The sequence below is a fragment of the Rhinolophus hipposideros genome (assembly GCF_964194185.1).
Source record: "Rhinolophus hipposideros genome assembly, chromosome: 2".
Lineage (NCBI taxonomy): Eukaryota > Metazoa > Chordata > Mammalia > Chiroptera > Rhinolophidae > Rhinolophus > Rhinolophus hipposideros.
Genome location: NC_138048.1, coordinates 10,500,467 through 10,525,060, shown reverse-complemented (window position 1 = coordinate 10,525,060; position 24,594 = coordinate 10,500,467). Strand labels below are relative to the sequence as shown.

General features: G+C 39.2%; 1 protein-coding gene across 10 annotated transcripts in view; it reads right to left on the bottom strand.

Annotated features, from left to right (window-relative positions):
- The window catches only part of MED12L (mediator complex subunit 12L), a 322,241-nt gene that overhangs the window by 266,537 nt on the left and 31,110 nt on the right, over positions 1–24,594 (bottom strand). For 9 of the 10 annotated variants that reach the window (XM_081064322.1, XM_081064328.1, XM_081064329.1 and 6 more), the window contains exons 3-6: positions 22,726–22,830; positions 17,328–17,519; positions 15,856–15,888; positions 12,610–12,769 (exon numbers count right to left, since the gene is read on the bottom strand). In XM_081064322.1, coding sequence (XP_080920448.1) covers positions 12,610–12,769; positions 15,856–15,888; positions 17,328–17,519; positions 22,726–22,830 — 490 coding nt within the window. The remainder of the gene's footprint in view (positions 1–12,609; positions 12,770–15,855; positions 15,889–17,327; positions 17,520–22,725; positions 22,831–24,594) is intronic. The other variant, XM_081064323.1, reaches the window with a different exon arrangement.

Sequence of the window (24,594 nt, the reverse complement as noted above, 5' to 3'; positions counted from 1 at the left end):
AGAAACTTAAAGTACGTCTTCTTTAATTTAAAAAAAAAAACGAAAAAAAAAACAAAAAAAAGGCATTCTATTCATCATAGAATTAACATTCCAGTGCAAATTGCGAAAGATCCAGCTTTTTAAGTCATTAAAAAGTTAGGAGCTCACAGCCCTTTAAAAGAACAAGGCCAGTATGTGCACCGTAAGGAACAAGCATCGATTTCTTAAAAGAAACATAAAAACAAATTAAAGATGTTGTACATAAAAACACCTCAGAAGATACCCGAGAAGCTGGTAAGACTGTTTCTGAAGTGTGTCCCAAGGGCTCTGGGAGACAGTGGAAAGAAGGACACTGAGCTGAGAATTCACTCCAAACATTTCAATATTTTGTTTTGTACTACAGAGAAGTATTACCTATTTAAACAATTAAGTCACACAAGAAGCTGTCTTTTTTGAAAACTCTCATGTTTAGGCTATAAGTGGTGGACGCACAGAAATAATAACTCGTTAGACACTGAGCTTTTTGAAGCACCCTTCATACCTCACCCAACACCAGTACCCATCCCAGCCTCAGTCGGCCCCTCATTTGATGTAAGTTGGAAATTCTATAAAGCAAATAAGACCCAGAAACGGAAGTCCAGAATGGAATTCCCAGTTCTCCTACTTTCTGTGGATTTTCTCACCCTAATTTGTAAACTGGAGGTACCCAGGTACTACAGAGGGATTTCATGAAGACTGTCCCAAGTGACAATATAAAATCAGTATGACAAGAAATGTTAGAGACTTCTTTAAGAAAAAGAAAAAACAGATAAAAAAATGTGAATAATAAAATGGCAATAATTACATATCTATCAACAATTACTTTAAAGGGAAATGGATTAAATGCTTCAATCAAAAACATAGGGTGGCTGAATGGATAAGAAAACAAGACCCTTACATGTGCTGCCTACAAAAGACTCACTTCAGATCAAAAGACACACAGACTGAAAATAAAGGGATGGAAAAAGATATTTAATGAAAATGGAAACAAAAGATAAAAAGCTAGGGTAGCAATACTTTATCACACAAAATAAATTTTAAAAAACAAAGGCTATAAGAGACAAAGAAGGACCCAGTAATCCACTTCCGGGTATTTACACCTATACGAGGAAACCCAAAACACTATTTCAAAGGGACATGCGCATCCATACATTCCCTGCAGCATTATTTACGCTCACCAAAATATGGAGGCAGCCTGGGTGTCTATCAATGGATGAATGGAGAAAGAGGAGGTGGTTTGTATATACAATGGATATTACTCAGCCATAAAAAAGAATGAAATCTTGCCATCTGCAACAAAAAGGATGAACCTAGAGGGTATTATGCTAAGTGGAGTAAGTCAGACTGAGAAAGACAAATGCAGTATGATTTCACTTATACGTGAAATCTAAAGAACAAAATAAATGAACAAACAAAACAGGAAAAAGAAAACCTCATAGATACAGGGAACATTTTGAGGGTTGCCAGCTGGGAGGGGCATTAGGGGAGTGGATGAAAAAGGGGTAAAGGGATTAAGAACAAATTGGTTGTTACAAAGAAGTCATGGAGGTTTAAGGTATAGCATCAGGAATACTGTCAATAATATTATAATTGTGTATGGTGGGTACTAGATTTATCGGGATGATCGCTTCTTAAGTTATATAAATGTCTAATCACTATGCTGTACACCTGAAACTGATATTATTGTATGTCAACTGTAACTGAAAAATTAAACAATTATAAAAAAATAAAATAAAACCAGTCTGCAAATAAAAACCAGATATTTTTGTAGCAAAATATGTTCCAAGTGTAAATATATATGTACGTACTAATATCCATGAAGAGTAAAGGATTGCAATATTGACAATTAAATTTGGGTTCTGATTACCATTTTATCATGGAAAATGATTAATAAATCCAAGCAGGAGTCAACATTGAAAGAGTAGAAAATGGAGAAAATGTTGAGTTAACATAAGTTAACGTAGGTTAACATGACTAATAATTCACGCAAACTAACAAGAAGAAATGACAGCAATAAAGACCAAAGCAAATGTATAGTACACATAACAGACCTATAAAGCTAATTCGTTTGTTCTCAGCTCGCCAGGGAAAAAGATAACTAATTTAGGATCAAGAAATACTTTTTAAGATGTAAAAAGAAAACAAAATGTTCCCAATTTTTACTCAAAGGCTACATTCCTATAAGCCCACTTCATATTTTCCTCCTTCAGAAAAACGTGCCTAATTTTTCCAGCCTCTCCATCCTTTCCTATATAACTCCAGGAAACATGACGTCCTAACTGTCGCCCTCTGCTTTAGGGGTGCTTGTTGTTTCCACAAAACATGGTAGCCCCTAAAAGGCACACAGCACAGCCCATCTGGTTAAAATTCTTCACAACATCTGCCCCAATGCACAGATCTCAAGAAATCTTTTCTCCAACGAAATCATTCTTGCTTCAAGTGAAACATACTACGAGTTTAAATCCATTTCTCTAAGAAATTCAAAGGGAATCATAGCCAGACATTACCACTGTGTCCACCAGAATTTTAAGTGATCATAAACACACACTACCACCACCATCACCACACACCGGCATTCTAAGATGGAAAAGAACCTATTATACAACATTTTTATTTGGAAAAAGCTAAAAATGTTTCCATAGTACAACAATAAGGAATGCAGAGTTACGCTGCGGCATGTTAAACTTCATTAGAACTTTTAAACGTTTCTGTAAATCAGGAAAGTCCAACAGCAGCTGGGAGGGGCTGGGAGGGGGAGGGCGGAAGGGGAGTGAGTTAATGGGTATAGTTTTCAAGATGAAAACGTTCTAGAGATCTATTGCACGACAGTGTGCATCATATAGTTAAACGCACTGTTTCGTACACTTAAAATGGTTAAGATGACAAATGTCATGTTTTTACCACAATTTTTTTAAGTCTCTGTACATCAGGAGCTCGTACCTATTCACGTAACTGAACAGCTAGCTACACACCTGGAAAAATATTAAAAGTCTTCCAATTTTTACAAAGAATAGTTACTTCATTTTTGTTAAAGTCCTAAAAAGCAAGTACTCAGTTTAGTGACAGGGAAGCTATTATAATATTATCTAACAATAACTAAAATTATAATGCATTCCCTGACCTTCCTTCAAATCTTCTCCATGAAATCCATTTTCACGGCAAGGTATCTTCCAGAAAAGGTATCAACAAGAACAGGAACAATTGGGGGCGAAAATTAGGTTTAGCTAACTTTTTGTTTATATCAAAATTACACCGGCACAGTCTCCGAGTCCAGGAGTTCTTTCCACATGAGTCACTGTGGAAACAGCATCCCACTGTCTGTTCATAAAGCCCTCGTGTCCCATTCTCCAAACACAATTCTTTTTAACTCTTTCCTCCCTTTGCCTTTTGTTTACCTCTTTATCTCTAATTAGCATGCTTTGCAGTCCTACTTTTTGATTTTAAGCCTTAACTGTTGGCTTCCTATTTGGAAGATGAAGGAATATATTCAACTCTCTTTCACCACCCAGAAGTTACTACCATATTTCTATCCCCGTTTTGTCTTCCTAACAGAAGACTGTAGAAGATTTAAATTCTGAAGCTTGTCTATGCTTGTAGCAGGGTAAAACAAGTAACCCCATTCTTGTTACTAGAAATCATTTGATTGTTCATGTAATAGAAATGAGATAAACATACACACACACACAAATTATATGTGTCTCCATCGATCCACTGACAGGCTCTCGGTGCCATGACATCTGAAGAGCAACGAGCACCTTCGGCATTCAGACATCGCTTTTGAAACACTAGAAAGAAGCCAGGTTCCTTAGAGTAATGGTTAACTGCAGAGCTGAGGCAAAAAACGTACAAGGTGAGCCTGAGACATCTTACTGTGCCAAAAAGCAAGAAGTGGTGTTGTACCAAAAGGATACACAAAAGAGGGAACCTGAAACATCTCCCATTGGCCAACTCTGGGACAATGTGAACAACAAAATGAACAATGCGTGTAACTGGATGGAAAATAGTGAATAAATAAAAACCACGAGGTCGGCTGGTTAGCTCAGTTGGTTTGAGCGCGGTGCTCTTAACAAGGTGGCCTGTTCGATCCTCAAATGGGCCACTGTGTGCTGCGCCCTCCACAACTACATTGAAACAATTACTTGACTTGGAGATGATGGGTCCTGGAAAGACACCCTAAAATAAATAAAAGTTTGGGGGAAAAAGAGAAAGAGAGAGATTATTGCTGATAATCTCTCCAAAAAAAATTCTTTTTAAAATAAAATAAAAATAAAAACCCACGAGCCCATAACAATGACCAAAGAGAAACAAAACAAAAACAAAACAACAAAAAAAAGAAAACATTTTTCAGCAGTAAAGGTGCAATTACAGCAATTCTTACTCTGAAAATTGATAATTAAAGGAAAAGAATTTAGCATTTACTCTGCCTTCTTTAGAAAGAATTATGATTTATCACAGTGGATGAGAGAAAGCCTATTTTTACAGACGTATGCCAATGTCTCGCCATCCCCCATGGAATAACAGTTCCGGGCTTGGTTCATCAAAAGATGCTAAAACTTGGAGGTGGAGGAACGGACAGCTCCAAGTGCCAACCTCTCACCCCACAGGCCTCGTTCCTTCTATCGGAGAATGGTTTTTACCAGATGGCCAGAGTTACCTCACCAATTAAAACCTATTTTTCATGCCTAAGTAAGGCATAAATTACCCTTATACAAGCCCTTCTGTCCAATCATCAGGGTTATTTTCCTAGTAAGGCAGATATCTCTTTATGACAAAGGAGATATCAGGAACACTCTGAAAATGTGGAGGCAATCTTGACTTGAAACTAAAAGCTTGTCCCTGGTATCAAAAAAGTTAGCAGGCACTGTCTTCAAGGCCCTGAACTGAAAGTAAGCTGGTTAGCGTAGATAAGAAACCAGACTGTCAATTATGTGTTTAGCAGGGTTTATTTTTGCATCCAAACAGCTCAATGAATATGTCACACACTAATTACCCACTGTGCAAGAAGGGTAGCTGTTTCTTCTTCGTATTTTGGGGGGCGATAAGGATAGTGGTTCCAAGAGTACAGTCAACCAAGAAGTCTCATCCAACTCCCACCCACAACCCAGCAAAACCTCATGGATGCAAAGGAAGCCACTGGGGTAAACAGACCAGTTCCCTGGGCAGTTTAACCATAAAGCATTTGAAGCTTCTAATCTACCTGTTCCCCCAAGGAAGACCTCATGCCCGTGACACATCTTGTCACTTTTCCCTATATTGAAAATCCAACAATGCCCAGCCAGAGCTAGAGCTGCTCTTCTCAGAAGCAATTGCATCATTCTCTTTCTCTCGCTTCTGTAGCATCTTGGACTTGGCTGCGTTCTGTCTGCTCCCCATAGCACCGTGACAACCTGAGTTCGCCCATGCTGCCCACGGCCCCCGAGTCCTGCATCCTGTTCCCCTTCTTAACTCCAGGGGCCCAGGCCCACCACATGCACATTCCCTGGGCAACGGCCACGCCACAGCAGGGAGGAAAGAGGAAACACATCCCATGAGTCTAGCTCCATCTCTGCCAGGTCACTTAACTTCTGAAGCTTGAGTCTCGCATACACAAAATGGGATCATAAAACCTGCATTGCAAGGTTGCTATAATGATTACAGATTATGCCTGTCACGTTCCCAGCACAACGCACAAATAAACACTGGCTAGTAATAACAGTAGTCCCAGTGGCAGTTGTAGCGTATTATTAATAGTCTACGTTTACTGGCCATTTACTCTGTGCCAGGCACAGTTCTACACACTTAGGAAGTGTTGACTCATTTCATCCTTAAAAGATACTTTCAATTATCCCCATTTTACAGACAAGAAACTGAGGGTATCTTGTAACTACAGTAGTAATAAGAAGCCCTTCCATGGCTCCCCATTATCCAGCAGACAAAACTCACATATCCCACTCTAGTAACCAGCCTTTCATCACCACCCACCGGACGCTGAGAAAATAAAACAAAAACCCTGGCAGTTCCACTCCAAGTCAAATGATTTAATGGCCCTACTTCTCTGCAAACAACATCCTTCTGCCAGAAATGCCTTTCTTGGCACAACACCCCCCGACTCTGTTCTCCTGAAAAATGCCTCTTCTTTCAAAACTGTACTCAAACATCACTTCCTCAGTGGGTCTCCCTGAACTTCCCCAATTCCTTGGGATTCCCTCTGTCTTTTATTGAGTTCACTATTAGCTCTTCCTTAATTCTCTAATATTTAGGTTGTTTGGATATATGCCCACCACCCAAACAGGTTTTTTGGTTTTTTGCCCCCACAAAAAAACAGTTTGGTTGTGGGGCAAAGAAGGAACAGCTACTGACTACATTGTCCCTCGCTCTGCCCCCCAACCAGCACAGGGTCTACACGGCCTCAGGCCTAGATGGGCATGTATGCTGAGGGGCTCCCCGCACCATCCACACCCCATCCACACCGCAGGGTCCTAATCTGTGAAATGCGCACAAAGTATCTCTCTCACAGAGTGCCCGAATAATAAGTGAGGAAATGAGCATGATGTACGGAGAACTTCGCAGATGTTCACTCACGAAATGGGGGTGGTATCATGGCACACCACAGTCCTCCTGCTAGAGGCGTGCGGGATGAACTGCAGTCACACGCGGAAACCAGTGTTAGGCTCCAGCAGCACGGGGATGAGGGAGCCCCGCCGCTGGAAAGCTCCTTCACGTCACTTTCCGCAGTGCTACCAGGCGCTGATTCAATCTAGCATTGCAGGCAGCACCCAGTCCTGCTTACCACAGTGCGGGGATTCCGTAATCGCTCAAGAAATGCCGTTAGAGAGATAGTAATGATGGTAGTAAATACTGTAGTTATTATTAGTTCCCTCAGCAACAATAAGACTCCACACAGTGGACATTACTACAAATAAATGTAGAGTTCTGTATTTTTACTATAAAGTCAGATTTCCTACTCTAGTCAAAGGCTTTCCTTAATTACATAACTGTGTAAGTTTTACTTTTTTCTATTTAAGCATTAGCTAGCCCATTTTCAATGCTTTTTCTCTGGTGAGCTCAAAATATTTAAGACAGCTAAACATTTCTGTTCTCTTTAACATGAGACATCATTCAACTCAAAACAAAAACACGTGAAACTAACTGTATCTTGTGCCTGGTGTGCTTTCCTTCAAATCTGCGACAGTCCCATATTTGACAGCATTTTCTAAACATCATGTCCTCCTATAACCTCTTCTTCTTTGTCTTTTAGGTCTCATAAGAACTAAGAATGACAACCTCTCCCTCCAAGCTTCTGTAATTCACCTCAATTTTAAAGTCTCTGCCCTGACGTTAGAATTTACCCAAGTCAAAGATTTCTTTACCCTTCATGAAATTGCACTGACACTTCACCCATAAGCCCAGGGCCCCCGGCACCCTCTCACTTTTGGGTACACACCACTGGGTGTGTCTTTGCAGGACGCAAGCATCCCAGGGCAGCAGCCTATTTAATCTCCCGTTAGATCCGTAACTCTCTGCATAATGATAGTACGATCTCTGTGCTGCTACGTTTCAGGAATTTACACACCGGGGCCTGCTCCCTTCTTGCCTGCCGTTAGCCCACTTAACTTTAGGAAAAACTCTCTCCGATAAAATCAAATAGCAGTGCTTTATAGCTCTGTTCCAACTCTGAATGTGGGAACTGAAAATAAAACATATGTTTCTATTACAAAGGAATAAAGGCCATTTCTACTAGAAACACTTTACAAACCTGAAGAATAATCATCAAGATAACAGTCATAAACGCAACACCAGGAAAGGGTGACACCTGATAGTCGATCTTGCCACAAACACGCTGAATGACTCCTTTCACTATCACAGCCAGAACAGAGAACCTATTACTGGAAGTCAATCTTCTGAAATGTATGTAATTTAATCCAATTCCACACACATATATGAGTGTACTTGCTTGGCAGTAGTGCTTGGAGTGTGAAACTTGCGACATTATGGCTCTATGTCTACACAGCAAATGCTTCCAAACGTTCTGTATAATTTGCTTAAAGAAGCTGAAGAAAGGGCAGGAAACAAAGAAAAGAGTGAAAGGTAGCGGGTGTAACAGGGTGACAGTAAACGGATCAGATATTTGAAAACGTGCTCTTTTCATATATTATAAATAATGTGACATCTGCATTTTAAACACACATGTAAGACGAGAGATATAGAAAATCAATATGTACATAGTTCAGTCACTTAGTAATTACAAAGTGTAAAACAGTAACGTTGCAGTGGAGAAATCGGGTACACTGCACCACTTTACCCAAATGATCAGTTACCACCAGCAGCACATCAAAGTGATACAATGTGCTGAGACACTCCCACATCACCTCCTGATGTACCCACCGAAAGTGCAGAACCTGAACCTAATCACAAGGAATTGGACAAATGCAAATCAAGGGACATTCCACAAAATAACAGTTCTGTCCCCTTCAGTAACATCAAGGTCAAGAACAAGAAAGGCTGAAGAACAGCTCCAGATTTAAAAAGACAAAAAAGATATGAGACAATTAAAGGCAACGTGAACTGTGGCTCACGGTTGAGAAGACTGATGTCTAGAGAGGCTACGAACTCGGCTTTCAATCCCCAGACACTTAGTGGCAGAGCTGGGACAAGTCAGCCCAAAGCTCTTCCTGAGATGCTAAACCTGAGAGGTTAGGGGTAAGATCCTAAAATTCATGCATTTAAAAGTACCTTTAATTTTAGGTCAATAACGATAACTACGTATGGTGTCAGATGGGTACTAGATTTGGTGGGGTGATAGATGGGAGGGGGTTGGGGGCAGGATGAAAAAGATGAAGGGATTAAGAAGTACAGATTGGTAGCTACAAAATAGTCATGGGGATGTAAAGTAAACATAGGGAACACAGTCAATAATATGGTAGTAACTATGTATAGTGCCAAGTGAGTATCAGACTAGTCAAAGGGATCACTTCTTAAATTAGATAAATGTCTAACCATATGCTGTATACCTAAAATAATATAAAAAATACTGAATGTCAACCGCAATTGAAAAATTTTTAAAGGGGGGGGTTAAAGATCAAGGGGAATAAGAGGATCAAATTTCTAGGCATAAAACAAGTAAGTCATGGGGATGTACTGTGCAGCACAGGGAATGCAGTCGGTAACATTGTGACAGTGTGGTACGGTGTCAGATGGTTGCTGTGCTGAGCTCATCATGGTGATCAATTCTTTAGGTATGTAAATGTTGAATAACTACAGTGTATACCTGAAACTAATATTCCACGTTAGCTATATTTTAATAAAAATCTTTAAAAAATATTTTTAATTTTAGCCTTAAAATATTTTTTAGGTCAGAGCTTTAATACTCTACCATGAGAAATTATATGTAGGCACTTGACCTTCACAGATTTAAAATTCACAATTTTTTATACACTTGAATAACACCCATGAACTACAGCAGTCTATAAATAAACTGAGTCAAAAAACAGGATCATGAGTTACATGGCTCATGAAAAAAAATACAGCTAGTGGGTGAACCTAATCAACCATGCATTGTGGGTGTGCAGATAATAGAAATTTTAGCTTTGTGGGGGTATAAAATAATCCCTCCCCCAAAAACCAACTGGTTCCACTGGTAAGAAAATGAATGGTGAACATAATGAATCTAACAAGGAGTCCATGATGTTCTCAGCTGGACACTGTAGCTGGGCTTTCCTCCGTCTGGTAGAGGAAATCACACGGTCAGGGTGACACACTCATATCTGGGATTCCTCAAAACTGACTTCGCAAATGATGAGGGCCTATCAAACTTTAATTTGTCCTACAATTGTTTTATGTTTCACTTGGCTGAATCAATCTTGCATGATCATCCTTTTTCACCTTTTAGTAGCAGCTGAGATCAAAGTGAACATCAAGGAAAACACTGACAGGAACAAGTTACCAAAAAAATATGCAGAGAATCTAAAGAATGGAGGAATAGTTGCTCCATTGTAACTGGTGATGCTGGAAGTTTCCAGGTTGTGAATTGGGACAAATTATTAAACACACACACACACACACACACACAAATGCTTCAGGCCTAATTATTCATTTATTTAACCATTACTGAGCACTTTCTGTGTGCCAAATACTGTCCTAGGAGACCAAGCACTCAACACATCGGTCAACATTTCTCATAGAGAAACATTATAGCTGGGAGGGGGTGGAGACAGGTGATTGATAAATTCATTTTAAATATAACACGAGATGGTATTAAAAGCTATGACGAAAAATAAAGCAGGACAAGAAAACAGAGTGACAGGGAGATGATACTTTAACTGGCATGGTGTGAGAAGGCTTCTCTTAGGAAGTGCCAATTGAGCTGACTAGCAGGGAGGGAGCAGGCCACGTGGACATCTGTGGGTGAGAGGGAATATGGCACCCATGAGGGCACAATGTGTGTGCGAGCTGCTGGTGTCGGCCATGGTAGACATCTGAGCGGGACAGGGAGCCATGAGAGGCTTCTGAGCATAGGCGTATGGCATCATTTATGTGTTAGCTACAAAGTAGACAGCTGTCATTAGAGAAGCAAGAACAAAAACAAGATCAGCTGGAGGCCCCCACAACAGCACAGGCAAATGAGGTGGCGGTGGCTTGCACCAGAGTGGTAGCAGTGGAAGGAGGATACATCGGTCAGATTCTCATTATACTTTGAAAGTAAAGCTGAGAGGACTGCGGAGGGACTGAATGTAGAGTTTTGAGAGAAAGACAAAAGCCCAGAATGACAATATGGCTTTTCCCTTTATCCACCCGGTAACTACCTACAACAAGCCAGAGGAAGGAACAAGTTTAGGGATGGTGAGAAATCAAGACACTGATTTTAGGTTTTAGGTGACTATGAATCAGAGCAAAGGTGGCTAGTGAGCAAATAGATATGTAGGTTCCGGGAGAAGTCTTAGTAAATGCAGAGATCTAGATACACTGTATATAAATAAGGAGGTGTGTGTGTGTGTGTGTGTGTGTGTGTGTGTGTGTGTGTGTGTTTAGAAATGTTTAGAAATGAAGGAAAGTTCAAAAAAGGAAAATATGGAGAAGGGAGAAGAGAAACTTGAACATTGTATTATATATACTTCGGCACCATTTGAAAATATTGTAACAAAAATGTGTTACTTTAGTAATTTAAAAAAGGGGCATTTCTTTTGTTCCCACCAATAAAATAATAAGCTGATGATGAAATAACAAGCTGATGAAAAAACTGAACTCAGAAGTACAGAATTAACAAAAGATTACTGTGAAAACAACACTCAGAGACAACCATTGTTAACTTTGTGGATTATTTCCTCCAAGCTCTTTTTCCCTAGACATTTACACATATACACAGTACAGTTTTCAAGTACAGTTCATTTTTGCTTACTTGTTTCAACACACAAGATGTGCTGGACTCAGAAGTGGCAGCCATGGAGTTCGGCCACATTTTTGTTTTGTTTTGAATTTAACTTTTCATGCTTTTAGAATGGGTTCCACTCTACAATTTCCCGGGCCCCTACCACTCCCAACCACTTGGCAGCCCAACTCACCTATCTACATTCGCACTTTCTGTCCCTGCTCCTCAGAGCTTTGCAGCTGGGGTCTCCTTTACAAAATCGTAAGCATGTTTCCATTTCATAAAGAAATGTTTGTTAACCTAATTTTTAAATGGACATCTTTGCGTGTAATTCTCTGCACATTTCTAATGAAGCAGCAAACGTTTCAGCACCACCTCAAGGAGTCACTGTCTAGTCACCGAAAGAGTGAAGACTGACTAAAAACACCTCCCCTTCAGTTCATTCAACAAATACCTACCATAGGCGTGTGTGTGTGCGTGTGCGCGTAGGAGGGAGACTAACAGACAACAAAATAACAACACGTGAGAACATAACTGGTAGGAAGGGGAGAAAAAGAGGGAATGCCACGTAGGTGTCCAGAGAAAACCTCCAGAGGAAACGACATTCGAGCCAACTGCCTCAGTAAAGAGGGGGAGGCACGCAAATATCCTAGAAGGGAGCAACCCAAGTCCAGGGGAGAGAAAATGCAGAAGCCCTGAGAAAGAAGGGAGCTTCATGTGAGAGGACAGAAGGCAGGCAGGGGCTGGAAGCCCTCCGGAACAGGGGCCAAATCATGGATGGCCTCCATGGCCAGGAAAAGAATCTGGATCTTTAGTCTAATTATAATAAGATATTATAAATAGGGACATGATGTGATATGATTTAGGCTTAGTGATCAGTATGGCAGCTGTGGAGAGACTAGAATTTAAGGAGCAAAAGTAAAGGCAGGAGACCAGCTAGGAAGCTGCCACTGTACCCAGCCAAGAAGTGATGTGTCTTAAACCAGCATTTCAACTAACATATGGTGATGAAAAGTGCTCAGATACAGGACATATTCGGGAGGTGACGTTGACAGGACTTGCAGGTAGAGCCAGGATTCTGAGCCGGAGCGAACAAGGACCAGCTCTCCATCGGCACCACCAGTGACTTTCGGCCTTATCACGTACTTTCTCAGTACTCACCGGCTGGATGGCGTCAGAGGGTGCAGACAACAATTATTTGTATGATCGATAATGAAACATGACATGTATCATACCGTCTCACTTACCCAAATTGGGGTCTGTAGCCTGACGTTTCTTAATTTTAGCTTCAGAAATTGCAGAATAATAGGCACAGGTCATCTTAATTAGCCACGTCGCTCGAACCATTGGCACTGAGTATTTAGCTAAATATGCAAAAACATCTTCTTTTTTACTAAGGATCGGAACCTAAAAAGAAATAACATATTTATAACAATCACATATTATGTTTATCTTTAAGGCAAAAGAAAGAGACTAAGTTTCTGCTGGACATAAGGCTATAAGAAACAATATCCTTTCAAAAAAAAAAGGATATTCTTGATGGATGTTAAACAAATTTTCATTAAGAAAAATGAATCAAAACTATGTTAAGCGCATTGGCAACACAATTTTACCAGTTGTTTCTTATTTATAAAAACAAATTATTTTCTAACTTTTAGATGCTGAAAGCTACTCATTGTATCAAAACATAGAAAAAAGAATAATTTCAAACAGCCCTCCAAAAAGTACATCTCAAAATCAGAATGGACAGATCACATGAAAAAATGTCCCCACTTTACATTTTATCCAAGAACACTTTTTTTATAAAGCTTTTCGACTGTATCATTTCATAAGAATAACCATTTCCACAAAGCTTCTAAAAGTGCCTTTAGCCCAAAATTTAAAATAGAGGCTAAAATGATGGATCGGTGAATATGCCTAATAAACACTGAGCTAGAAATAGCTGGGTAATTAATTCACAAGTGGAAAGTAGGCACTTGGGACAGTTAATTATTTCCTCCAGACCACAAAGGTACTATTTAGCAAATTAGCATCTCCATGTACCACTGAACGGTTTGAAAGAGTTAATCCACTCTCCATGAATTCCTCATAAATATCCGTGGCAGAGCCCAGTCATCTATGTGTAATCTATTCAGTTTCTGAAGGTGGAATAAAAGAGTAGACAAAGAGTATGCCGGCTGTGACGCAGGACGGAAGTACTGAGACTGAGGGGCAGGCACGCCCCCCACACGAGGGTGCAGCACCTCTGGGCTCCTTTCCTGGTCCCAGCCTATAGGTTAAACCCATCACTCCCAGGCTCCTCATTTACCCATGTGGTAACCCCAACCCTGTCCACCTCACTGGGTGGTCAGAAGGATAAAACAAAAGAATTACATGTGTCCAAATTATAACAATTTTTATTTTGTTGCCAGTTTCCAAGATTTCTCCATGTCAGCCAAAGTGTTTCTGAGCCATGGACTGGACCCTCTCTCTCAAGAGGATCCTAAAGACCACAAGCATGGACACCTAGAGCACTGGTGCCTCCGTTCCACATTCTTGTTTGATTTTGTGTTGGAAATCGAGGCTTCAAACCAGCTAACCGACTCATACATAATAACATGGTATTTTTCTCTTAGTTGACCGAATTCTCATTTAGTCAGTGGATTTTTTTGCATCATACATATCTTACAAATTTGACTAGTCACACATTTGGTATCAAGTGTGATCCTAGAATTAAAAGGTAAGTATTTTTTTATATAACAAAGCGATGTCACCTGATTTCTCTTGATTAACACAAACGATTTCGCCTGGTTCTTACCAAAGAAACAGCAAGCTGCTCTAACGCTGAAGGATAAGCCGCTAGGTTGGACGCTGACATGCAGTGTGTCCATATACTGTGTCTTACAGGCAAATTAATAAACTTCTGACAGTGTACAGTTCCTGCCTTGGGTTCTGACTTTAGAACATAATCCCCATGACACAGGCAACTAAACTGCCAAACCTAACTAAAAGGGAGATGAACATCACAGGCCAAAGCGATAAGTCTTCCTCTCATTTGAACAAGAGAATTTCCTGAAAATGTAGCTTACAAGGCACATCTTTCATGGAGCACAGGGCTCTGGGTTTACTATGGTTTAAGATGGGGAAAAGAAAAAGGACAGGCTTTTCAGTTAAAGACTTGAGCTGCTGCTTTTCACTAGAACACACAGTATGGTATCAGTGAGTTAAATTTCCACTAAATATCAACGTCAGTTGCCTCTTAATCAAACATACCAAAAGATTATAATCCGAAGCCTAAAAAATAGGCAAATGCAAAAAGTAAAATTAGCATCTCCAGAGAAACATTACTAATAGTATCTTTTATAGATGGCTAAAGGAGTTCTTTTGAATAGTAATTGACAGGAGAGAAAAAAACACAACATTTTATATAAAATGTTTAGATGAAATAGCAAACAAAATTGAGCCATGGGTCTCACATTAACAGCAGAAGGAAACCTCTAGCTCAGCTCACTGCCCCTATGACAGAGCCCTAAGAAATGGTTGACTCAAATCGAGGGCTTCAAAATTCAGAAGAACATACATGAAGGAAGTTTTTTAATTCAGTAAAATGCATCTATTGATGGTTTTATCAAATTTACAGTTTGGGGCCAACTCAGGAAAGAAACTATGTCTACCATGACTGAAATATGACTTCCTTACTGTGATGGATTCCATTTTCAACAAAGAAACCATCTGACTTTAACTTGTAGCTGAACCTAGGCAATCATTGGGCAGCTGTCTGGTTTCTAAATCAAGCTAGGGTTGCATATGAGTACCAGAAGAAAACTAAGACATCTAGCATGTGATGGTTTTCCATCCCTGGGTCACCTTTCCCCCTGAATGCATGTTACCATCAGCATCCTCCATTCACTTAGCAGTGGTAGAGGCAAAAGGGAACCCCCTAGACCACAGTCACCGAAGTCACTGAAATGAATACGTGATAACTAACGATCTCTTCAAGAGCTAGGAGGATAACTCTAGGAGGGTCAGAAGTCTCCTTTTCCAAATCCAGCTCGGACCACGACTGAGTTAAAAGGCCCTTTCCATGCCATTGTTGACCTCTGCGTGGCTGCACACTTGGAGTGCTATGGAGCTTTATAGTAACAGAAAACCAGGACCAGAAACCTGATCCAGCCCATACAGGAAACTATTTTGAACTCCAGATCAGAGCTGGAAGATGACTCAGGATCTTAGCAGGAAAATGAAGGTCTTTTGCGTTAAGCCATCTCTCAGATAAACATCAGAAATTAAAGAAGAAGTATTTAAACTTTCTAATATGAAGAACATGCAGAGAATGCAGTCTTTTACCCAGCTCTGAAAGAGCTTTCCCCATCTCAAGAAGCTGACGTGCTGAAGAAGGGAGGGGAGAGGAACGAACTCTTGAAATGCCCAAGAAACAAATACTTCAAGGTATATTCAATGGTTTTACAAAGAAAATATCTTTAATTTTGCAAAAAATGAACGTCAGGGCTTACCTGAGGAACACCTGACTTGGTCAGAGGCAGCTCCTAATAAAGAGAGAAGAACAATGGCTAATACACCACACCATAATTCATCTCCCTCCTAAAAGATGAGAGACCGCTACACCCCTATAGCAAGTATTCGCTTTCAGGAAATATCCACAAAATGCATTTTAAAAGCTTCTAAAAAAGGAAAACCTAAAAAGAAAGACATCAGGCTGGCTCCATGGGAGGTGAAGGTATTAACCAGCATGGAGGGCATGGACTATTGTTAGAAAGCCAGCGAATATCGAAGGATGGCCTTTGACTTACGTGGCCTTCAGACACAATTCATAGGAAACAGTGGGCCCATATGGTAAATGTTCCCCAATGGAAAAGAAAGGCCACACGGTTTAGCCTGTACTGGGACAGAGGCACGGCCTGAGTAGCAAGAGGAGGTTATGCTGACCGTTGTGCTTTTCAAGGATTTCAATTGCCTTTAACTGCTGAAATCCATGAAAGGCAACACAATGCTATGACACTAAGGCAAAATAAAGCCAATGGGAGCTATGGGTACTATTTTCAAAAAGTTCCTTTAGAAGACAAACAAGCAAATACACCAAGGAGCTCCCCTCTGAACTGGGTCTGCACCAAGCCAGGTAATGAACACTGAGTATCTGGAATGGAAGACGGGCACCCCTAAAACTAAAAGGCTTCAGGAGAGATGAGAAAGACCTGTGGGATTACTTGGAAGGTGATCAAGATGTTAGAGATCAAGATTAAGGGCGGGAGGGAGGGGTTCTATCTCACATCTAAATTTCAAAGACATTTTTATACTGTTCGGATTCTAAGATTGTTGAATCTGTGTATTAATTCCCACTTGAGGAAAATGACCAAAGGCAAAGATTTTAAAATAACCCTCCCTCCTACCTTACCCTACCCTACCCCTCCACCCCCCCCAAAAAAAGCTGGGAACTGTAAATAACTATAAATAAACCTGCCTATTTTGCTCTAAAACTTTTCCAAAGAAGTTTTTCAAGCAACATACAGAATCACTATGTTTCTCCCATTTGTTAGGAAGGAGACCCGGTTTAAAGCATTTGGATGGTGATGTTTCAAGACAAGGTAATAACACCAAAGCAAAGATTTCTACATAACACAGTTTGGACATCCTGGGCTAAGCAGACTGAAAATGTAATAGAAATAAAGTCTTATTGCCTGTTCTTGATTTTAAAACTTTGTCTACCTAAACGCCATATAAACTGCTTCCCGTATGGAATGTTTAGGTCTATGGGTGTCGGAGGCAGCAAGTGCGTCAATCAAGTGCAGCAAGTGCAAAAGGGGAAAGAAAACAGCATATGTGCAGCACGCACCTGGTCTGTATACCTGCCACTGAGGCTTTGAGTTTCGGAGAGAATTGGGGAAAAGAAATATGTACTTGAACATTATCTCAAACATCTTCATTTCTACAAGACCATAATTTAAAAATTGTAAGAAAAATTGAATACCTTTTTTGCTAAAATAGCAAGTGGTTTATTTCCTGCTAAGTCAGAGAACCAACTATGAATTGCACTCTGGGATCGAGCAGTAACCAGCCAATAATTATCCTTAGCATTAACTTGTGGTTTCTTCTTTCCGGTGTCCTGGAAAGTGTTAAGTTTTAGTTTCTCGGCTAATATGCTGCTAAAATAAGCTCCAATCTGAGGAAACGAGAGACAAAAACAAAAAGTTTAAAGACAATAAGTATGCTAGTGATGTATATTTGTACTTTATTTTTATTATTTTAATGGAAAATCTCCAAACAGCCCACCAGAAAATAAAATGGCAATTTAAGTCCTTGAAGCCAAGAGCTGTCATTTCTTTAAACTAACAGAATGCAAAAACTCCCACAGCAACTTTGTTCTACTATTAACAAGTAGTTGAAGGAAAAAATAAGAGCCTTTGAAAATCTCTGGTAAGATGAAATTAATTACGTCCTGAATAAATGTCAAGAGAACGGGTTCTGCTTTCATCTTCAGCTGTGCTTCTCTCCTTTTTCATACTCCACACCCATTCGTTTTCCTGCGAAGTGCTACATACAAGAACAGAAAGCCTGGTAATCACACAGTAATCATTCCTTTACTTGTTTCATCTTAATAGCACGTATTTTTGGAAAGGAAACTGTATTTACACTCAGCGCTTTTCTAAAGAGTCTAGAGAAATTTAATTTATTTAAATGGCAAATACAAAAGATTCAATTAAATTAAGTATTCAACATATTTGATTGGGCTGCCAATTTCAGAGTACAAGTGTTTCAAGAGAAAGCTACTGTGTTACCTGCTCAGAATGGAGCAAAGCAGCAAAGGGAGATTCTGTGAATTAGTGTAGCATTTTCATATTAACCAAATTAAAAGAGGAAACAAAGAAGAAAAGGGGACAAATAGAAAGGGAACAAAGTAATACCTAAAAATTAAATGTCTAAGTCCAAGAAAATCTGTTGGAATTACCAAGAGTCCTATCAAAGCATCACGTATCATTCTCTGGGAATTCTTTAATAATATGATGCAAGTAACAATTTCTAATAAATACCTCCAATAAGGTCAGAAGACAGTGTCAACCATGATTTAAATAAAATACTTACTCTGGTGAAGCAAAATAAGAATCACTACCTTAGTTAATGCTCATGAGTCAATTAGTCTACAGGTTGAAACAGATGTAAGCAATTAGTGAAGTGTATTTACCAGGGTGAAAGCTGGTACTGTACAACTGTTCTCATTGTGAATTATAATTTCTTGATCCTTGTGATTAATGTACGATAAAAGGAAGCCTCTTTTGGTATGTTGATGTAACATGGTAATAAAAATTAGAGTAATTAGAAAAAGAGTCTAAGCTTTACTTTTTAAAAAAATAACTTGATAGTGTTTATTTTTTTAAGCAACTGTTTGCAAAATGCCCAGAGAATTGAATGCAAAAATTTAGCAAAAACCAGTTGTTTGAAAACAAGTAGCAAACAGTAGCAAATTGTTTAATTTTAAATTTCTCAATTCATTTTCGGTCTTTGCACTAAGGGCACAAAACACCTACCTATGCAGATTTATATTTAAAAGTCTCTTATTCGTAATTGTGTATGAGCATTTTAATGAAAATAAATAGGTGTCAATATTTTTTTAAAACTAGGCTGGGAAATGTTTTACAATTATGCTCTCTTCTACGTACTTAATAATAGCAATCTCAGTGCCTACCTCTAAGTAACCAACTTTGATGAGTTTTTATGTGTCTTTCCAGTGTTTCCCCATGTAAACACACACAAACACGAATATACTATTTTTTTCTCCTTCTTATACGCCCTCATGCACAATTACTAAATGTCTGTATGTGAAGAGCTTCCTCATTCATGTTTATTCACACGTAATGACATCCTGTGTGGATATACCACATTTTGTTTAATCCAGACCCTGTTAATGGACAATGGGAGTGTTTGTTCCAAACTTTTGCTGATACAAACCACGTTAAAATGAATAGCCTTTCCTATTTATTGTTTCCTACATGTTCGTCTATAGCTTTCAGATCAATTTCCTGAATCCAGAGTTTAAGATTCTGTAATTTTAATCAACATTGCTAAACTGTCCTCCATAAGGTTTGTAACAATTTGCACTCTCTCAGACAAAGTATGAGAGGAAAGGTTTAATTTAAAACTTGTTTCCATCCATCCAAAACTATTTGGAAAATAATTCATCTGATAAAAAAATGGAAAAAGTTTAGGGGCTACACTACAGCTCATATATTTCATATTTATAAGATCAAATTCACCTCAGAAAGTTTGACTCCTCGCGTAAATCTCACAGGAATGTTGATAGCAACAGAGTTTGGAATGGGTGCTATTTCCATTTATTGTTATTTAAATTGACATAAAACTGGATACAACTGAGAACAATTTGGCAGTTCACATGAAGAGACACACACAGCATTCATATTTTCTGTTATGTACTCAACTGTGTATTCCTAAAATTCAGATGTTGAAGCCCTGACAGTCTTTGGAGACAGGGCGTTTAAAGAGGTGCTTAAGGTTCAGTGAGGATGTAGGATGGCACCCTAATAGGACTGGTGTCACTATAAGAAGGGAAAGAAACATCAGCGATGCGCGCACACAATGAAAAAACTATGTGAAGACACAGCAAGATGGCAGCATGTGCAGGCCAAGGAGAGAGGTCTCGGGAGAAACCAGACCTGCTGACTCCTTGATCTTGGACTTCCAGCCTCTTGAACTGTGAGAAAATAAATTCTCTCAGAAAATCAAATTTCTGTTGTTTAAGCCATCCAGTCTATGGTACTTTGTTATAGCAGCTCTAGCAGATTGATGCAGCTTCTAAGCAAGCAATATTCTTCCAGGAAAAGTACATACAAAAATATTTACATTTTTTAAAAGTATAAAAGGAAGACGAAAAAGTTTTAGAGATGAATGGTAGTGACAGTTGCACAGCAATGTGAATGTACTTTATGCCAAAGAACTGTACACTTTAAAATGTTAAAATGGTAAATGTTATGTTATATATGTTTTAGCACAATAAAAAAAATAGAACACAAATTCCAACATATGCATAATTGTGGCTGTAGTGTTAAGAAGTGTCAAGATTGGAAAAACATCGTGTTTGGTCAATAGGACTATCTGCAGAAAATGCTTCTATTTTCTTTCACATCATTTAAATAATTATTTCAGTTGACAGTTTAGCAAATTGTCATTTACACGTGTTTGTCATTTACATGTACACACATAAAGAGATCTGGAATGATACACAAGCCCTTAATAAAGGTTATCTCCGGGGAAGAGGAAAAAAATATAGAAATGTGTCTATAGATTTGATTTCTTTTTATTTGTATATATGATGTTTTCAATTTAATAAGTAAAAGTATTTTAATATTTGACAAATAGAAACTCAAAAAGGATAAAAAATAAAACCTTAGAAGATTACAAACACAAGCAAATAATTATATATATATAAAATTGTTAACATAACCACACAGAAAAAGAAGACTTAATTCAAGAAATTTTAACACAACATTCTGACTACACACTCTTAATGAAAGTTAGCATAAGGTAAAAAAAGTATTGTAGAACATTTGAAACTTTTACATAGTAATTTTGTTATTGGAAATATTGGTATAGTTTATTCTGAAACTTTTTTATGTGTATAATAGGAGAGTAAATGAATAAATACATTGATATTGCCGAGATGAAGCGTTCTCACTTTGGGAGAAAAGAGACTCAAAGATGAAACAGGCAAAAGTAAGAAAAAATCCCGGGGGTATTGAGTTAGAAGTGTTGAGGGGAAGAAGAGAGGAAGGAGGAAGGGGAAGGGGGGAAAAAAAGAAATCTGAACATGTTTCCCATCTCTATCCACTGGAAGGCTCAGCAGACAGGACACTCTAGAAGCGGGGAGCACGCCACGCACGCAGTTCTGGGCTGGGCAGGGAGAGAACGAGATGAACCTGGGATGTGTTCTTGTATCAAAAGTGAGGAAATGTTCAAAGGAGGGTAGAGATGTCAAAATAACCCAAAAACCAGGTAAAAGGCACCCCCACTGGCCAAAGATAAGACAATTTGAGCATCAAAAAGAAAAATTAAAATAACACCTCAGATTTGAAAAAGAATCCAGGAGTTAAAAGTGATACTAAAAAAAGGGGGTGTCCTTTACAAAAGAATGCCAACTAATAAATGTATGAGGAATGATAACCAGAAAAACCAGCATTTTGCAACCACCAGCAAAATAAATCATGCAGTGGGAATCATCAATTGACGCTAAAATCATAAGATGAAATTTGACTGGAGAATAGAATATTCATGGTCTCAAAGTAGCACCCTATAGAGATCACTATGAGGAAAAGATGACCACTTTTACAAGGTAAAGAGAGAGCAAACACCATCTCAGGTGATCACACTTATAACCAATTAGAGGGCAAACTGGCACTTCATGTCTTCTGATGTGAGACAATGTAGGTTTCATGCCCCAAAATATTTAACATGACTCCTGTCATGAGAAAATAACGAGACGAATCTTGAATACAGGACTAAGATACAAAACAAATAACTGGACTAGACTCTTCTAAAATGGCAGTCCTGAAAGCACACCACTGCCAAAAAAGCAAGAACCAAATGAGGGAAGTCGGAGAGCTGTACTGTACTAGATTAAAAGAGACTGAAGAGACATGACAGCCAAATACAACGTGCGACCCCTGATTGGATCCCAGGGCAGGACAGCTTACCTGTTATTTGGGGAAATTCTGAATATGGATTATGGTTTAAATAACTAATTTATCAACATTAACTCACAAGGGTGTCACATACAAGGTGTGATCAAAACATACAGTGAATTCTGTTGCCAAATGCCATCCAACGGAAAGGCAGGGATCTTCAATACGGGAAGCAGTGCGTCAAACCTTAGTAACAGTGTGTGACAAGTTTCAACTTGTTTGGTGCAGTCAGTCGGGTGTGAGCTACGGTTGAGAGAAGGTGTGTTTTAAAGTGTGCTGTAAATCATCCTCCATCATGACAACGCTCCGTGTCACACATTGCTTCTGGTACAGCAATTTCTGTCACATAAAAACATTAGTGCCCTCATCCACCTTATTCACTGGTTCTGGCACCATGTAGCTTCTGGCTCTTCCCCAAAGTCAAAATGATTCAAGAATCGAGGCAGCCACGATAGCGCAATTGAAGACACTCACGAAAGAGGACTTCCACAACTGCTTCAGAAAGTGGCAAGAACTATGAGATAAGTGTGCTCAAAACAAGGGGGAGTATTTTGAGGGAGGTTAATGGCAATGTGTCTTTTACTGTAATACATTTTTTAAAGTTAAACATTCACCGAATTGTTTGATCACACCTCATATACACACTTTTTCGGAAATTTTGGGAGACACTTAGCATACCTTTGATGGGTTAATTACAATATTCCTGGCTGAGCCATGCTCATCTCCCGTGAAGGCCGGCTGATTGTTGAAGCCTTGCTTTACATTCACAGCGGTCAGTTCATCCTGTTGAAAAAAAGGTCCTGATTAATCAGAAAGATGTAAAGCTCCAACTGAACCCCGCATGCGACAGCCTGAGTAGCGACTAACTTTGCTAAATTCTACAAGGAGAGAATAGTTGAATGCACATGAAAGCAAGCAGAAATGGAAGTTTAAAAACAGATGTATAAATGTGTAGAAAGAGATAAAACAAATGTGGCAAAACGTTCACAACTGTTGACTCTAGCTGTGGAATACACAGGTATTCATTATCCTATTCTTTTAACTTTCCTGTAAGTTTGAAAATGTTTAACTAATAATTTGGGAGGGTGGGGGGAATGTGCACTGATGCCTCACACACAAACATAAAAATCACAGAATGTTCAAACTAGAACTGCTTCTAGAGAGCCCACAGTTTGACTCTCACTTCCTTGCCAGCCCCTACGCACACCCTTCTCTTATATGTTCAAGAAAATTGGCTCCGTCAACTTACCCAAGACCCCAGAAATTAAGGGTTTCAAGGCACAAGCTTTGTGGTAACCAGGCAGCACAAAGACCGGCAACATAAGGAAAGTTTAGAGCCTGCAAAGTTCTTTCATACATACGGGCTCTCTTGATCTTGACCAATTCTGAGGTAGTTTTCTATCTCACGCCCATTTACAGATGACAAGAGTGAGGCTCACTAAACTAAGCCCAGTAACCGGACAGAGCCAACACTGAAACCCTGTCTTCTCAATCCGAGGCTAGGAAGAGAAATTTCCATGACACCACGCCACCCAAGTATAAATGCCACATGAAAATGCGGTCTAAAAATACATAGCTACAACTCATACTCTCCTTAAAAATATCTCCTACTGGATAGATACAGGAAAACTTTTCTTCCCAAGGTCACAACACATCAAAAATAGCCGGGCTTCTAAAAAAAAAAACAAAAAAAAAAACACAAAGAAAAACAACAAAGAAAACCAACCTTGCCCTGCCCTGATCACTGAGTTACAGAATTAAATTGACGTTCCTCAGACACAGACTTGAAAGCATAAAAGGGAAAAAGGTTCGGTAAATGAAGCTACCTTCTGCTCCCCTCACTCCAAGCCAAGAAATGGTCTTACTAACCAGTGCGGTAATGGTAGCCATAGCACGTGAGAATATACACTTAGTCCTCATAAGTAAGTCCTGCAAGTGTAAAATGAAAATAAAAAAATTTAAAAAACAACTGACAAAACCATTGGGAGGATTAGGCAGGAAGTCTTAAAACAAAGTAGTCAATGACATATAAGTATTGGAACAGTCACCTTGGCTTAGAACTGAGGTCTGCTGGACACCTGCCATGTAACTTTACTTAATTGTGTGCGCTCTACCTAATACCTCAGTGAGCCACTCACTGTTTTGGCGGGCTTTCAAAAGACCCCGCGACAGGAAATTTTGCTCTATGGTAATCAAGTCTCCTCCACGCACAGGTTACTGAAATCATGATCTGCACAGAAAATGAATTGCACGCACATATCAGGAGACAACGCAAACTGCTACCACATTTTCAAATTCACTATTTGAAAACCGGGGCAAAACTACATAACGAAATTTCAGTAGTCTCAGAGTCTAAGAAAGAAGGGGCACAAATAAGACCGTGAGAGGGATGGGACGAGAAAATTGAATTTTTATCTTTGATTTACCATCAGAGTGTTACAAAAAACATCAATTGAGTGTCACTATATGTTTTTACTAAAAATATGTTCTGGCTTAATTAGGAGGAAGTGCGTGAGACTTTTAGGACCAGTTTCATTTAGCACTGTT